At 55.7% G+C, this 15857-nt stretch overlaps 1 protein-coding gene across 1 annotated transcript in view; it reads right to left on the reverse strand.

Moving 5' to 3' along the window:
- LOC125619210 (nuclear factor of activated T-cells, cytoplasmic 2-like) overlaps positions 1-15857 on the reverse strand; it is a 51967-nt gene that overhangs the window by 13960 nt on the left and 22150 nt on the right. The window contains exon 2 of the mRNA XM_048811946.1: positions 5-275. Within this exon, the coding sequence (XP_048667903.1) occupies positions 5-275 (271 nt within the window). The remainder of the gene's footprint in view (positions 1-4; positions 276-15857) is intronic.

Below are 15857 nucleotides of genomic sequence, written 5' to 3' on the forward strand. Positions count from 1 at the left end.
CGGCAGGGCGCAGTCCCTGGCGCGGAGGGACCCCCCTGCCTGCATCAGTTCGTGGGACGGAGTGATCTCGATCCGAGGGCTCAGGCCCGAGGCCCCCGCTGGCTTGGCCGGGCTCAGAAAGTTCGGGGGCCCGACCCTATCCGGCTCTCCGAACCGGCCGGGGGGCTCGCCCGGGAAACTGGCCAGGGGGCTGTAGGGCTTGGGGCCATAGTCCGGGACATCATCGGGGTAGATTCCGGAGTGTGGGCTGACGACCTTATGTGCATTCGGTTCTTCTGGAAAGAGAAGGGGGAGGAGGGTCTTATAAGCCTCTAAAACAGAAGTCCCTTGTCGAGCCACCAATCACAGGCTGGGTCGCCTCCTGTCACTTCATTCTGTTCAGCACCCCGCCCACACCAAACCACTGGCTGGAGCAGTGCAGCCACACCAGGAGGTGAGGCCATCCGTCCCAAATCCCCTGAAGAGAGAGGGACCTCTTGAGTGCAGGGTAGGGTTGGCTCCAGACCCAGCGTGGCCGTGACTGGAAGACCAGCAGGCCTGACGCTCCAGGCGGTGGTTTCAGTGGAAACCTTAGAAGAAATGCGATTGTCTCCCACCACATTCATAGCACCCACACCCCCCCCACTGAAATGACACCCTGCTACCCAGGATGCGCTGAGCCTCCTAGGGCTATATGGTGTCATTGCCGGTTAGGACCCATTAAGCAGATTTCGTGCCCCTCAGAGCTCTGCATCTGAACCCTAGGTGATCCCACCGAGCATAAGAAGTGGCTGGTTCAGAACCAGGAACAGAGCCGTGTTATCTGTCCCGGTCACCTAGGGATGCCCATTCCCCACCTCACACTGTCGCTTAATTCCAAGCCTGAACCCCCCCTTGACAGACATCCTGTCTCACTGACCTGCGCCCTCCACATGGCACCCTGCACAGCTCAGAGCACCCACTAGGTGGGAGGTTCCTGTGTGGGGGACCTGCTTGTCCCACCACCCCTCACCCCACTACCCCTCCAAGGCCCCCCAGCTCCACCGTCTCCACCAGGGACTAGGGTCAGCCTGGGCTCCTGGGCTCTGCCCCCGTACCAGCCCTCAGCAGATCCTCAGTGCTCTGCTGCCAACACACAAACCAAACTCAAACGTCCCCCCACCCATCATGCCCACCCTGGTCCAAGCCCTGCTCTGCTCCCCCCTGAACTCTGTGGTCACCTCCTCTGGTCTCCCCATGCCTTCCCTGTCCCCCTACAGTCTGGCCTCCAGGCCACAGCTTCTGAAACGTCCATTCTAGAAACCCTTCCGTGAAGGCCTCCCCTGACCCTGTAGACAGGCCCTAAGCTATTTTCCCCACGCTGACTCGGCAGCAGCCCGGCTGTCGGCTGTCAGCGTCTGTTGTCAAGCAGTGCCTGACTCAGAGCACTGGACGCACAGCTCCTCCCCCGAGACCTTCCCGGGCGGCTTCCCTGGATTCCTTTATGTATCGGCTCAGCCAGCATCTGCCTTGACCATCGGCAAGATCATCTCCACCCCCTCACCTGCCACCTCTTCTCCACTGGCACCTTCTACCAGCTCACATCACATCAGACACCTCTCTGTTTGGGGAACTCATCCTGCTAAACCAAGAGAGGCCAACTAGGGCCCACAAGCCAAATCTGGCCCACAGTCTGCGTCCGTGAATAAAGTTTTATTGGAACACAGCCACGCTGGCTCATTTACACGGGGCCTGGGGCTGGGGTGGGGGGGCACCCAAGCTCAGAGTTGTGGCCATACAGACCACGGGGCCTACAATATTTACTATCTGGCCCTTTGTGGAAGTCTGCGACCCTGCCCTGGACACTAGGCTCTGCCAGGGCTGGACCGTGTCTGTTGTGGCTCCGTGCTGTTTGCCAAGCTCCTACCACAGTGCCTGACACTGGCCGGCCCTCCACAAACATTTGTGGAGTGGTGGAGAGAACAGATGAACAGGGAGTGGTGTTCGGCCAGCGGTGGGATCTCCTCCTGAAGCTGCCAGCCTAGCTCATGCTGGGGAGCGAGCGTGGACACTCAAGGGATCCTCAACCTCCTTGTGCCCTTTTGGGGTCACCCTGGAGGAAGTGCAGTCTAGCTTAGCTGAACTGATCTCAGAGGGTCTGTTGGTGTCTCCACTTCAGGTAAAAGTCCCAAAATGGCTTCCCACAGCTCTCGGGGTACAGGTGAATGGCTTCAATTAGGCCAGCCTGGCCGGGGATCTCCTAGTCCCTCCTCTCTCCAGACACCAGCTAAACTGGACTTTGTGGGAAGCACCTCCTTCCTTCCCACCCCAGGACCTTTGCATGTGCAGTTCCCTCAGCCTTGACAACGCTCCTCACCCCTTCTCCACACATCCAAAGCTCACTGAGGCCCACAAGCTCCACCAAAGTGCCACGGGCTCTCAGAGCTTCCTGGCTTCTTGACTGGCTCAGGCCTCTCGGAGGTCCCCACTGCCTACCCTGCACTGTTCCAAGTTCTAGTGAGATAACTGTGGGGTCATCTTATCATCATCTGCCTGCCCCCAACCAATCAGTAAATGCCATGAGGGTTCTCTTGCCCCACACTCTATCTCGAGCACCCAGATGGGACCTGCCACAAAGCAGGGGCTCAAAAAAAAAAAATTGTCAGCTGACTGAAGTTCAAAAAATCCTCTGTGGGACACTGGAACTCAAGATGCTAATATCCAAACCAAAAGACAGACAGCAGCACCCTCGTCTAGAGAGGATGATTGAGTAATATCTGTCAGAACTCCAAGCACACATGCCCTGGGGACTTAGCAGTGTCACGCTTAGAAATTGATCCCGCAGGGACACTCTTATGTGTGCAAAATGAAGTATGCATTCTGGAAGTTACAGGTAGCAATGACTTCCCGCAGGAAGAGGCTAAGTAACCAGGGATGGAGGCACAGCAGAAAGGAGACTTTCCTACCTCTGCATTACGTACAGAAAAGGAATACAATGCCCCAGCATTTTGAGCTTTGTAATGTTTTGAACAACCAATAAAAAAAAAAAAAAAAAAGATGTTACTTTGTGGGCTGGGGGAGGGGGAGGGGACAGAACATCATATGTGGCAACGGAACCCTGGCTTACGAAGCAGGAAACTGAGAATCAAGTCCTGCTTTGCCACTACCTAGCTGGGTGACTTTGGAAAAGTCCCCCACCCACTCTCGGCCTCGAGCTCCTCATTTAGAACCAAGTGGTGTGAAACGGAATCCATCTCCTCTGTCACGTCGGGCTCTGAGGCCCTCTGATTTTTCTAGCTAGAGTCTGTGGGGTCTGGAGTTCTTGGAAGTTGCAACCAGGGTGAACTTGTGTTTGAACTTGTGCACACACACGCAGGCATGCTCACACACATGTGCAGGCGCGCGCGCGCACACACACACACACACACACTCGCACACTCGCACATGCCTTCCTGGCAGGTAAGAGAGCAGAAATCTGTAATCAAGGGGAAGATCAGCGCCAAATCCATGTCCAACCACACCCTGAGAGTCCACCGCTCTGCAAACCAGCAAAACCAAGCACGAAGAGCCTCTGAGCAGAAATTCTGGCCTCATCAGAAAAAAACTGCAGCTTATCAGAAACACCCGGGCTGCTGTGAAATGCAGGCACAAAGCACACCGGCGCTCCCCGGGAGCCCGGAGAAACAGCCAAACAGCAGGCTTTACTGCGCTCTGAAGTGTCCAGCATTTGCACTGGTTTTAATTAATCCCCGCGGCAGAGTCTTGCTGTCTTTTTCCCTCCCCTCTCCCCAAGACTGAATTTGAGCGGCAGGCGGGGAGGACGGCGGTAATTAATAACCACCGGCTCTGGGTCCTCTGGGTTTTGGACAGCAAGTCTCACAACCAGCGCATCAGTGAAATATTTCCTGAAGTAGCCGAGATTTCTCCTGGGGCTGCGGCACCCTGGCACGGCCGTCCCTGCGCCCACCCCCTGCAGGAGCTGGCTGTCGCTCAGAACCACCCCGGGTCCTCACAAGACGCCGGAACCCTTGCAACCCCAGAAGATATTACTGACTTGATATTTCTATTTATATTCATTCGCATATTAATTCTGCCGTATTTTAAAAGGAAACTTCATACTGCTACCACAAATGGAAAATCGGTGTCACCTCCATAAACGGCAGGCAGGGTAAAAGTACAACAAAAATAGAAGTTACCCAATTCAAGCAAGACTCGGGGGCCAGTTTTGGCAGCCGCCCTGCCCACGTTCTGTTTACTGAGGTCTCACATATATACAGCTGTTGACGGGAGCGTGCAGATGTTGAGCATAGGGCCCACGAGCTTTGTCCAGTGTTAGCCCCCTTGTACTGCCACCATGATTGAGAAGTGACCCGTTCCCACCACCCCATGAAGTCCACCTGCGTTCAGCCCCCATAACCGAGACCCCACTCCTGATGAGTTCAAAAGAGAAAATAGCACCAGAAAGGACACAGTTCGATCGTGGGCAGCGTCCCCACCTAAAACCATCTCACCTGCCATGGGAGCTACCTGGCCCGCCCCCAAGACATGGGTGCCAAAAGGCAGGAAGAGGTGGACGCAGTGATGTGAGGTCAGGTGGCCTCCCGGGTCTTCTGTACCTTCATGGCTTTGCACGGGCTGTTCCTCTTGCCAGCATGCCCTTCCATGCCTCCCGCCCTGCACAGCTCAACTTGAGCCACCTCCTCCTGCAGGCCCCCTGCTCCCCAAGCTGCACAAGGCAGGTCTTCATGCTCCCAGATCTGCAGGGTCCCAGACTGAAGTCCATCTCGGGAGTCACTCTCCTGTCTCCCCTGGACTGTGGGCTTTCTGAAGGGGGGCGGGGTCCTGGCGGCCACGGTGATAACGGAGAACTCACAGGCGCTGCGGAAGGCACACTCCATGGGTGGATTATCTAATCCCCCAACCCTATGTGAGGGGGTACAGTCTGTCCCCCTTTTATAGAGACAAGACTGAGACACAGAGAGATGAATTAAAGTGCCCAAAAGCCTCAGCTGACCCCAGGCAGCCGCAGTGCACCCACCCCAGCCGGGGATACTCGACCTCCGAACTACGGGCAGTGGGCGCTGGGTCGTGTTCTGCTGTGGGCTCCTGTGGCCTCCAACAGCATCCCTGGCCTCTACCCCCCGAGGCCAGCGGTGGCCTCCTTGGCCCTCCCACTGAGGGCACTGCCAGATGCCTCCCGGAAGGCAGAGCCGCCCTAGCTGAGCACAGCCACACACGGCCCCACCGGGCAGAGGCCCAGACATTGGAGGCCTCAGCCCACAGCGCCCACCCGCCAGCCAGCGTGACTCGGGAGGGAGCCGCCAGCCTCAGCAGGTAGCTCATTTCTGCAGCAGCTACCTGGAAGTTCTCATCATTATCACCCCTCTTTCCTGTCAGGTTCCTGGGTGTTTATCAAAAAATCTAGACCCTGTGAACTTTTGGGGAGAACCCTGAACACTCCCCAAAACTGCAGAACAAGATTTCTGGGAAGGCCAGGCCAGCGGCTCATCAGCAAGAGATCTGCTCGGGGGGGTTCAGATGCCACAGCCAAGGGCACAGCGCAGCCTCAGGGCCAGCGCCACCCCGCCCCTCCTGCCAGGGGAGGGCACTCCACATTCTCAGGGGTGACAGGGGCCACGCAGCCCACCCACAGCTCACCTGGCCCCCGAGCTCCCAGCACGCGGGAGGACGCTGGGTAAACAGGCAGACTGGACCTTTGTTATTATGGAAAGAAGCGGAAATTCTGCCCTTTCCTGCGACAGTGACCCTGTTTTATGACTTGAAAGTGTGACATGTGCTAGCCCCGATCTTCCTTCAAAAAAGGAAGAAATTTTTACAAAAATAAAACGGATTGGTCAGCACTCCGGGGAATTCTCCTTTTCATCTCAGATTCTGCTGACCTTCAGAAAGTGTGGGGGGTGGGTGAAGAGAGCCTTCGGCTCCCTCCTCACCTCCCCAGGCCACCTGGGCACCAACTCAATCCTACCAAAGCCTTGGTGACTCAGTGAGCTACTTGTAATAACAGAAGTGATAAGAGCCAACACGTAAACCTTTTATTGTGTACCAAGAACCACTGCACTCCTCTACCACATTAACAGGCTTCTCTCACCAGAATTCTATGAAGCATGTAATATAGTGTCCCCCATTTTAACGTGGAAAATGAGGCTCAGAGAGGGTGAGTAATCTGCCTAAAGTCACACAGCTTTTTAGTGGCTGAGCCAAGATTCAGTCTTAGGCAACCTGACTCCTCTACGGTCCCAAACACTACTCCACCCCACTTCTCATAAAAGAGGCCATTTCCTGGATGGTAACACCTTAACCAACCCTGAAACAGAGAAAGGAGGTTCTCCCTGGGGGCCCTCACAATTGCAGGGCCCCTCATAACCCAGGACACCAACTCCTTTCTTCTGTGATGTTCTCAGTTCCTCCACTGGCTGAGGATCGAGTCGAGGGTCATTTTAAAAGTCTCATTCAGGCCCTCGTGGTGGCCTCCACCAGGGCCTCTCCTCCAGGAGGCCTCCTGCCCACCCTCAGGAAGAACCAGGCCAACACGAGGCAGCCTCTGGGGACAACCAACCAGCCACAGGAGCTTCTGAGAAAGGAACGGGGAGCCTCCTCTGGGGAAGGACCCGCGGGGTTTTCAGGAAGCAGAATAGACTGACCCCAACAGAAACCCCGTGGGGACCTGCAGGAGGCGCCTGTCCCTCTGGGGGAGGGGCCAAGTCCAATGGTGTCTGGGGGCTTGGATGACAGGAGGAGAGGAGCCAGGGCCTGGCCTGGGGTGACCACCGGCCGCCCGGCCGTGTCCCAGGTGCCCCCTGCCCTGGCTCACGCCCTGAGGTGGCGGCGTCCCCGGCCCTGGCTTGGAGACACCACAGTCTGTCTCCATGGCAGCAAGGAGGATCCACAGCCTGACACTGCGGCCTGCAGCCAGGGGAGAGGTGGCGGAAGGAGCTGGCCGCCGCGGGCGGGTCTCCCGGCCTCCTGCTCACGGGGGCTGCCGGCCGGGACCACGGGGCAGGAAGGCGGGGGCTCCTCACCCACGATCAGAGCCTCCTCCAGAAGCCACGGGCTGCTTCCAGGTCACAAACCTGTCACCTGTCACTCTGCAAACTTCCCAGGAAGCCCCCAAGCCCCGCTGCTGCTCTGCCAGGCACACGCCACAGGAGCTGGATTCCAGATGGGTGACTCATGTGCGTTAAGAATGACGGAAATTCAGGTTGTCACGCCCTGCGCTCCGAGGTGACACACACAGACTCAGCTCTGAAAGCTGAGAAATTCCATCCAGATCAGTGAGGCCCAGAAATGTCAGAACGGGGAGGGCAGAGGTCCCGTCCTGTAGACGTCCCTGTCCTGTCTCCTGTCGTGTCGAGGGGGGGCCTTGGGAAAAGGCCACCTGGAGCAGCTCTGGCTGCTGACCTGCCCAGCCAGACCGCCCGCCTCAGCAGCCGGGCGGCACTTCCCAGGTCACTGCCACGGGACAGGCGTCCCCACAGGACCAGGACAGGCCCAGAACCACCTCACAGACGCGGCTGGCGGGCCACTGGCCAAACGCGGCCCATGCTGCAGCCCTGCTCAGGAGGGGACGGGGGCACACAGGCCCTAGGTCACTGTGAGGTGGGGGCAGGGCCCCAGCACCCCAGCTGGGAGACACCAGGTCTCATGGCCTCCTTGGGACCTGGAGGGAAGGACTGTCTCTTGCTGGCTTAAAGCCACCCTGGGGCCTCCTGCTTTCAACAACTCCAGAGACCTTCCTGCACCCTCATCCTGAAGCCACTGTGCGGGACCCCAGGAGCCCCCGAGGCTTCTCCCTGCAGCTGACCCCCATCCTGGGTGGCAGGCACTGCCTGTACCTCTGTGCCAGAGAAGGGATGGGGGACAGGACAACCCAGAGGTCAAAAAAATAGTCAAGGACACAGCTGGAATCCCAGGGCCCTGCCCAGCCAGAAACTCTCTGGACCTGGTCGCCATCACCCGGGCTTGGCTGGTCTGGACAACGCACACTGGACACGCCCCTCTCCCTTTGCTAGGCTGGCCCCATGGTGTGCGGGCACTTCTTGGTCACTGCAGGGGAGTGGTCCTCTGGATGGATACACCATCTTTATCCACCTCCCCCATCCTTAAAGGAGACAGCCACTCGGGCGGCACTCGTGACGGGGAGTGTTTGTAACCAGACAGTGAAAGACGGACAGAGAAGAGGACTCAAGTGGCTTCCTCTCCAAAAGGAGAAGGAAAGATCTGGTCAGAAAAACTGGCCAGAAATAGACTTCAGATAATCCTCCTGCAGAAGCTGGCTGGCCACGCAAGCGCCCGCCTGTGAAGGCCTGCAGGAGGGACACACCTCCTCATCCTCCACCTTGCGGGGCGCCAGCCCTCCCCAGCTCCAGCCACCTCCAGGAGCAGTGGCCCTTATTGATTCCCATTCCCCTGGCACCATCGGAAAAGCCGATTTCCACTTTTATTTCATCAACTTCAAATCCAAGTAGAAACTTCCCCTTTGGAGACAGTGGGGCCCACGTCGTGCTTGGCCAGGGACAGAGACTTAAAATTAATACCTTATTGACTGGCGGGTTCTCATTTATACTTCTCCCCAAGAGCTTTCATTCCAGTGCCATGTTCCTGGAGGTGGGCACACTCATCAGCGGCCCGCCAAGCCCCGGTCATTAAGACAATCCTTCTACTCTGGCAGCAGAACCCAGGTGAGGTCACCCACTGCAGATCTGAGACCTGCAGAGCACCTTCTGGGGACTGTGCAGGTCAACAGCGCCTTCCCTTAGCCCCAAGGAACTGTTGCCGGCATCTCAGACTCAAAGCCCCGGCCCCACTGAACACCCCTGGGCCTGCAGGCGTGGGTTTCCAAGCAGGTCTGTTGTGATAAGGACCTCTGCCAATCCTGAGCTTTGCGGGCCACTTTCCTGCCTTCAGAAAGCTCACCCAGGCAAGACTCAATTAAAATCCGCATGGGGAACGCATTTTATTAACTAAAACAGGCCCAGCTGAAAACAAAATGCTTTTTCCCAAATCCTCTGATTAGAAAGGAGGAGGATCCCAAATGCCAACTCGGGAAAAAGCCCCTCTCCCCGCTGTGACTGTGGCTGGCAGCCGGTCTTTGGTGTGTTTCTTTTACAGAGGGAAAAAACAACAACAAAGACCATTAAAAGGCCGAGGCACAGGGCTTCAGAACCAAACGCAGGTCTGTAGGAACCGAGAGGGACAGAGGGACACGTGAAAGGACATCACAGAGATGCCACAGGAAGATCCAGAGGGCGAAGAAGTGCGCGGGGAAATGACCCTGCTTCCTCGACAAGCAGCCGCCAACAGCCGGGCGGGAACTTCCACAGGACACAAGATTCAGGGTCACATCGACCAGTCCCAGTGTGGGGGTCATTTAGGTCTCGGGTGGAACAACCCAGCTCCACAGAGATACTCCACAGACGAAGCAGAAACACTGGGGAGCTGGATATTCGGTGATGATCTTGGTTTTAATAATGGTGCATGCAGGTGGGTCTCCGTGGCCCTGGGCTGAGCCTCTGTGGAGGAAACCACCTCCAAAAAAATAAATCAATCAAAAGTATCCAGTGGGGGAAACCGGACTGAACACTAGAGACAGTTTCCTCGTCCTTATTCCTTAAGTAATCCAATGTGACAACTGTCTGTGTGGCACTTACACTGTATTAGGGACCACAAGTGACCTGGGGGGGATTTAAAATCCACAGGGAGGTTCACGCAATCCTCCACCATACAAGGGACTTGAAGCCACACCCGGAGCATCTCGGTGTGGCGGGGAAGCTGGCCCTGGAAGAAGCCCCCTGAGGAGACTGAGGGACCCCGTGTTTCATTTGTCTCATCTTTGAGAGATAGAAACCTCCTAATCTATTAATAAAACTTTATGACACCTGGGATTTTACTGAAAGTAGCTGAGGGTGGGGTGGAGAAGACGTGGGGGCTGAGACACGGAATGAGCCCATCCCCACTAGGATCCCCTCTGCTGAAGTGGGTGTCGGGCCCGGGAGCTGATTATACCATCACCTCTACTTTGCATATTTTGGCAAAAGCTCATAATGAAAGCTCAGGGTCAAGCCGAAGGTGCCCTCTTGTTTGGGGAACTTGCACCAGTCCCGGCTGAGACTGGTCAACCCCACCCCACCCAGAAGGGCCCAGTGTGGATCTGGCTGTATCCCCTGGGCTGTCTGAGAGCATCTGTGCCCTGCATGGCGAGCTCAGCCCGGGCCTGCGAGGCTTCCTGTGCTGGGCAGGGAGGAAGTCCCCCGGGAGGGGGAGCCCCCGCACCCATGGCGCTGCGTCTCCAGGGCTGCTCCCTCCAGCCCTGGCTCGGCAGCCCTCAGGGCCAGGGTATGACACCTGGGAGATCCCCTGCCCCAGCAAGGAGAACCTTCCTGTCTCACAATCTGGACAATTAAGGAAGCAATCACAGCCAGCAGAGTTCCGGACTGAGGTCGAGCAGACGAGTCCCCAGGTCAGAAGCGAGCGGGCAACCAAGCAGGGCCAAGACACCTCAGGGTGCCGGCTCCCATCTGGCCAGCGCCCCTCGGTTCCTGGCCCGTGTGCTCTGACAGCTCAGCGTCCATCAGGGCGCAGGAGGCCTCTCTCCTCTCCCAGGCTGCCCAGAACTCAGGACAGGGAGAGGCTCATCACCACGCCGCTGCCGTCCCACACTCCCGAGCCCCTTGTGAACGGGAATCACCCACCTCACTAACACCAGGTAGACCCAACAGGGAGGGAGGGCACCGTCACCCCCGGCCCACCTCACAGATGAGAAAATGCAAGCCTGGGAGCCAACTCCACACGCCACCAGCACATCTCTAAGAAGGGATTCTGCAATTTTTCACCCATTTCTCTGGCAACTACATTACAGGCTTGCCAGATGCCAGGCACTTCCTCCAAGCCAAGGCCACCCAGGTGGAAAGCAAGGAAGGCGGAATGTCAGGCCGGGACCTTCTGATTTCAGACCTGGTGCTCCAGCAAGCCGAGTCAGTGGTCCCCACAACTGGAGGGAACAAAGGTACAGGTGGCCCAGGGAGCATGCACGACCATCCATGAGACAGAGAGAAAAATGGACACACAGCCGGACTCCCACTCACACCTTGTGCTCTTCTGTTTTTGCTGGAAATTCTAAAGCAAGTCTAATCCCACGAGGGGAGTGGGCAGCACACAGGTGACTCTGGGCATATCAACTGTAAGGAGGGAACGGGCACACGCCACCCACAAGGGCATGCTGGAGGCTGCCAAGACCACAGCTCCAAATGGGGCCCCGCTGCTCTGGGGGTGCAGTCTGGCGACGGGCTGCAGTGCTGAGGGAGGGACTCAGGAACCCCAGGTGCTCAGGCCCAGCGCCTCCCCTGCCACTCACCAATGCCTGGCTCTCGGCCAAGTTCCCAGTTCCGGGTGGAGCCCAGGAGGTTCCACTGCATAGCCAGGAGCGACGGCCACTAACAGGTGGCCCTGCATCGCTCACATCTACTTCACCCGCCACCTTCCAGGGCTACAGAGCCTTGGGAACTGAGGTAAGGCCTTAAGGATTTCACAGCCTCTGCTCCCAATCCAAAGCCAAGGCCCCTAAGGGACAGAGGGCCTTTAATTTGGGAGCTCGAGTGACATGTGTTGAACAGAGCAGAGGATGGCAGCAGCTCTATCCCCAGGTCCTCTGCTCCCTGACAAGGCCTCCGCTCAAGTCCAGCCTCGCCCCATCTCCCAGCTGCACCTGGAGACAGGCTCACTAAGGCCTGTCCCGAACGCCACACTGACAGCACCGTGTGCGTCACGTGTGTTCAGAGAACCTGCCTGCTTGGTGTGCAGCCCTATTTTTAGCAAGCACCAAAAAAACCAGTTACTGTATCACAGCACCTCATTTGTCCCTATTTGTTTACCAGGCTGGGTCCCACGTTGGCCAGGGGGCCAGGCAAGGGCAGGGACCACATCTCATTTGTCTCTACACCCACGGGGCCTGGCACGAAACCAGCATTCGCTATGTTTGCTGAAAGAATGAGGTTTTAATTGTCCCCTGTGACAGGGCCGAGAGCAGGTGTTCCTCAGGCGAAGTGCTGTCGACACTAGGGGGCGGGCCAGAGGGTCTGCAACTGCCCCCGAGATGGGGTGCTAGGCACACGTGGCGGGCAGCACTCTGGGAGGATGCAGAGGCGCCCCCACGGGCTCGTGCATGCTGTGTGCACGTACAGTCCTTAGAGTGTGCACACTCACACGTGTGTGCCTGAGTGGCACCGGCAGCTTTGTCAAAGGGCTGCCACCCCCAGAGCTGAAGGATCCGAGGAAGAGACTCTACAAAACAATAAGCAGTGGTCGGGAAGAGTCTGCCGTCTCGGGGAACGGCAAAGCTGGCGCCAGAGGCCTAACTTCCCAGGACTGGAAGGAGGGATGCAGCAGACCTATTAGGGCAAACCAGAGATGAGCACCCTACCACATCCATCGCCAGGCAGCACACGGGGATCCCACAGTTCTGGAGGTGATCAGGATTCCCAGTACCCATCTGTCTCCCTCAAAGTATTATGAGTTGGGAGAAGTGAGAGTCCACCAAATTCCAAGCATGCACAAGAAATCCAAATCCTCAAGTGTTTGACAACAACACGTCCCCCTGGGGCCTGCAAAAGTCAGGATGTCATAGCACACACATGCACACGTATACACACACACACACACACACACACACACATATAATATGCTTGGCTGCCCCTTCCACTAGTAAAAAGATGTGCATGAACTTGACATCTCTAGTCAAGTTTGAAAACCTAGATAGATGAAATGGATCATTTCTTAGAAAAATAGTTTACCAAAACTGACTCCAATAGAAATGGAAAGTGTAAACAGTCCAATCCTCACAGACTCAACAGAGAAAGTCACGCAGAAACAAGCCCCCAAGAAAGCACCACGACCAGAGGTTTGCAGAGAGGACTCTGGCACAGTGTTAAAGACTGTTCTGCTTGGGATACACAAGTTGCTCCTGAGCATAGAGAAGGAACAAAACCTAAAGCTTGACTGCACAGGAAAAAAGGCACTACAGGTGAATATTGCTGGAAGAAAGAACACTTAACTATTACCAACAGATGTCACCACTCTCCAAAAAAACAATACAAGGTCACCAAGGGACTTTATGTCAAGAATGTTTCAATATTAGGCAATTGATTAATATAAGCCAATATGGTAACAGGTCTCAGAAGAATAAAATCCTATTTCCCACAGATGCTAAACAGCCTTTGATGTGATTCAACTCCCATTCCTAACAAAACTCCCAAGGAAATAAGAATGGATGGTTACCTCCTTAACATAATGTGTGCACCTCAATGCTAAACCAACGCTGACGGACAACCTCCTCCTGGAGGCACCTGATAATGCAATCAGACACAGGAAAAAAACAGGCACATTTTAAGGCATGAGGTCTTATTGTCCACGGTATTCCCAAGACCCAGCATGATCCATGCTTAACAGTTGGTTGGGTTAGTAACTGAGTAATGGCTCTCATTAATTGAGCACCTCTATTAATAACAGCAAGAGTTTAACAAAATGCTGGTGATGAATCACACCTTGTGCTGATTTAAATGGATTAACCCACTCCAGGTGGGCCATGATCCTTTAAGGTAAGGACCATTATTTCAGCCACTTTACACATAAGCAAACAGAGATCCAGAGCTGTCAAATGATCAAGAACACCCTGCTCGTGTTTACATGTCCACCCTTGCCATGATCCCAGGGGCCTGGCCAATGGCCATGCATGTACCTCTTATCAATGGAGCAGTGAGGAGCCTCCTAGAGTTCTGAGACCAAGCTCTGGAGCATGCTCAGACCTGAGCTCTGCCGTTTACCAGCTGTGCTTTCTTGAGAAGATCACTTTACCTCTCTGTGCCTTCTCACGCTCCTCTGTAAAATGAGGATGGAAGCAGTGCCTGCCTGCTAGGGTCCCAGGGATACTAACTGGGCTGATCCAGGTCCACCACACACTAGTTCCATAAAATGGGATCTGACCTCCTAAAACTTCCCTGAGTTCTTGACGGTGGTGCCTGGCCCCCTCGGTGGTCCTTCTCCTCCCAGGCTCAGCCCAGCATCAGGGCCAACACTCCAGGTTAGGAGGTAGCGCATCACCAGGTCGCTCCCATCCGGGACCAAGCTGACAAGGTTGGGCTTTGGCTCTCGGAGAGGTCCGTCATGCAGAAGCTCAGAAAAGTGACAGCCAGAGCCCCACCCACGTCTGGGACGACTCATCTTGGCCTCTCAAAGCTCACAATGTCCCTTCTGTTCCTGGGGGCTGACTCTGCTGTCCTAGCTCCTTGCAGCAAAGAGGCATCATTTAACAGACGCAGAGCAAAACTGAACTTCGACTGTGCAGGCTCCACACAGAACTGCCTTCCAAAGAGCACCCTTCGCAAAGGAGTCACTGAAGAGCAGAAACCCGACCAATGTACCCTCTGCCAGGTGATCAAGTCAACATCAACGGTGACAAACTATCGACAGTGATGTGTGTGGTGAGAAAGCACTTAACCTTAGTGGCCTTCTTCCTAGGTATCACACAGCCTTATTCCAATCAAAAGAAAAAATAGTTTTTTAAAAAATTAAGGGATAGTCTACAATATATCTAACCAGTACTCCTCAGAACTGACAAGGTCTTAAAAAAAAAGAGAACATCTGAATCTAAAAAAGTATAGACTTCAATAGTAATGTATCGATATGGGTTCATGAATTGTAACAAATGTACCATATTAATGTGAGATGTTAACAATATGAGGAATCCCGGTCCTGGGCAGGTGGGGGTTCTGTGGTAGCTTCACAACATTTCTGTAAATCTGAAACTGTTCCAAAAAATAAAGTTTATTATTTTAGAAAAAAAAAAAAAAGATTCCAGGGCTTTCATTGTGGTCATTAAGATACCCATCTGGTGGCCACCAAACACCACTTGCCAAGAAAAACTATAAAAAGNTTTTTTTGGTGTGTATGTGTGTGTGTGTGTATGTGTTTCTTCCAAGACAACCTGCTAACCAGAAAAATAGTGAGAGGCCAAGGGTGACACCTTTTCTTTCTCCTCCTTCTGATGAAGGCTCCTGTGACATGGTAAAAAGACACCAAGACAAGAGCCTGCAGCCCAGCCTGGGGAAGTTCCCAGTCCCCAGCCCCCAAAGACTCAGGGCACTTGCAGGTACAGACTGCAGGTGTTTGGGCAGAAATATAGACTGTCTTCCTGAATCCACACTCCTGCTGCCCCCCAGGCCCCCATCCATTCTGACTGGGCGGGGAAGACCACCTCACAAAGCTCAGAATGGACCTCTTGGGGGCGATTGGCAAACGCAGCAGCAGAGCCCAGAGAGGAAATGGGCCGCCTCACACCACCGAAGTCAACCACCCTCCAGCGCAGACACACGGCCTCTTCCTTAGTTTCAACACAAAGTCCCCAACACCACGCTGGTCGGGGAGGTGGTGGGGCACAGTCTCACAGAAGCCCAGGGATCCCTCGGCTGCTCGGGAGCTCCTTCCCCACCCTCCCCCCTAACTCCAGTCCTCGCTCCCTCACCTCCTCCCTCCAGAGGCAGCTAAATCGCTTCCAGTAGGACCCACGGCCGGGCACTAGGCCAACAGAGTCCCTCAGCCTGGGGATCTGCCATCTTTTGCTTTTCGAGCAGCGACCCTCGGGTCGACGTCACAAGTAATTGGAAACCGTCGCCCCTACGGGGCACGAGTGAGCCTACCGCCCCCTAAGGGTGGCGCAGCCACTGTCGCCGCCTCCCCTCCCTCTCACCTGGGTAGGGGCACCCCCTGCTCCAGGCCTCCGAGGAAGTGAGGCGCGTGGAGCAGAGAGGCCGTGTCCCCCTCCCCAGGCTCACGCCCCCGCCCGGGCTCGGGGCGGCGGGGGACGCCTCCACCGGACCTGGGGATGGGGC

This window comes from Marmota marmota, unplaced genomic scaffold, assembly GCF_001458135.2.
Source record: "Marmota marmota marmota unplaced genomic scaffold, marMar, whole genome shotgun sequence".
NCBI classification, from domain to species: Eukaryota; Metazoa; Chordata; class Mammalia; order Rodentia; family Sciuridae; genus Marmota; species Marmota marmota.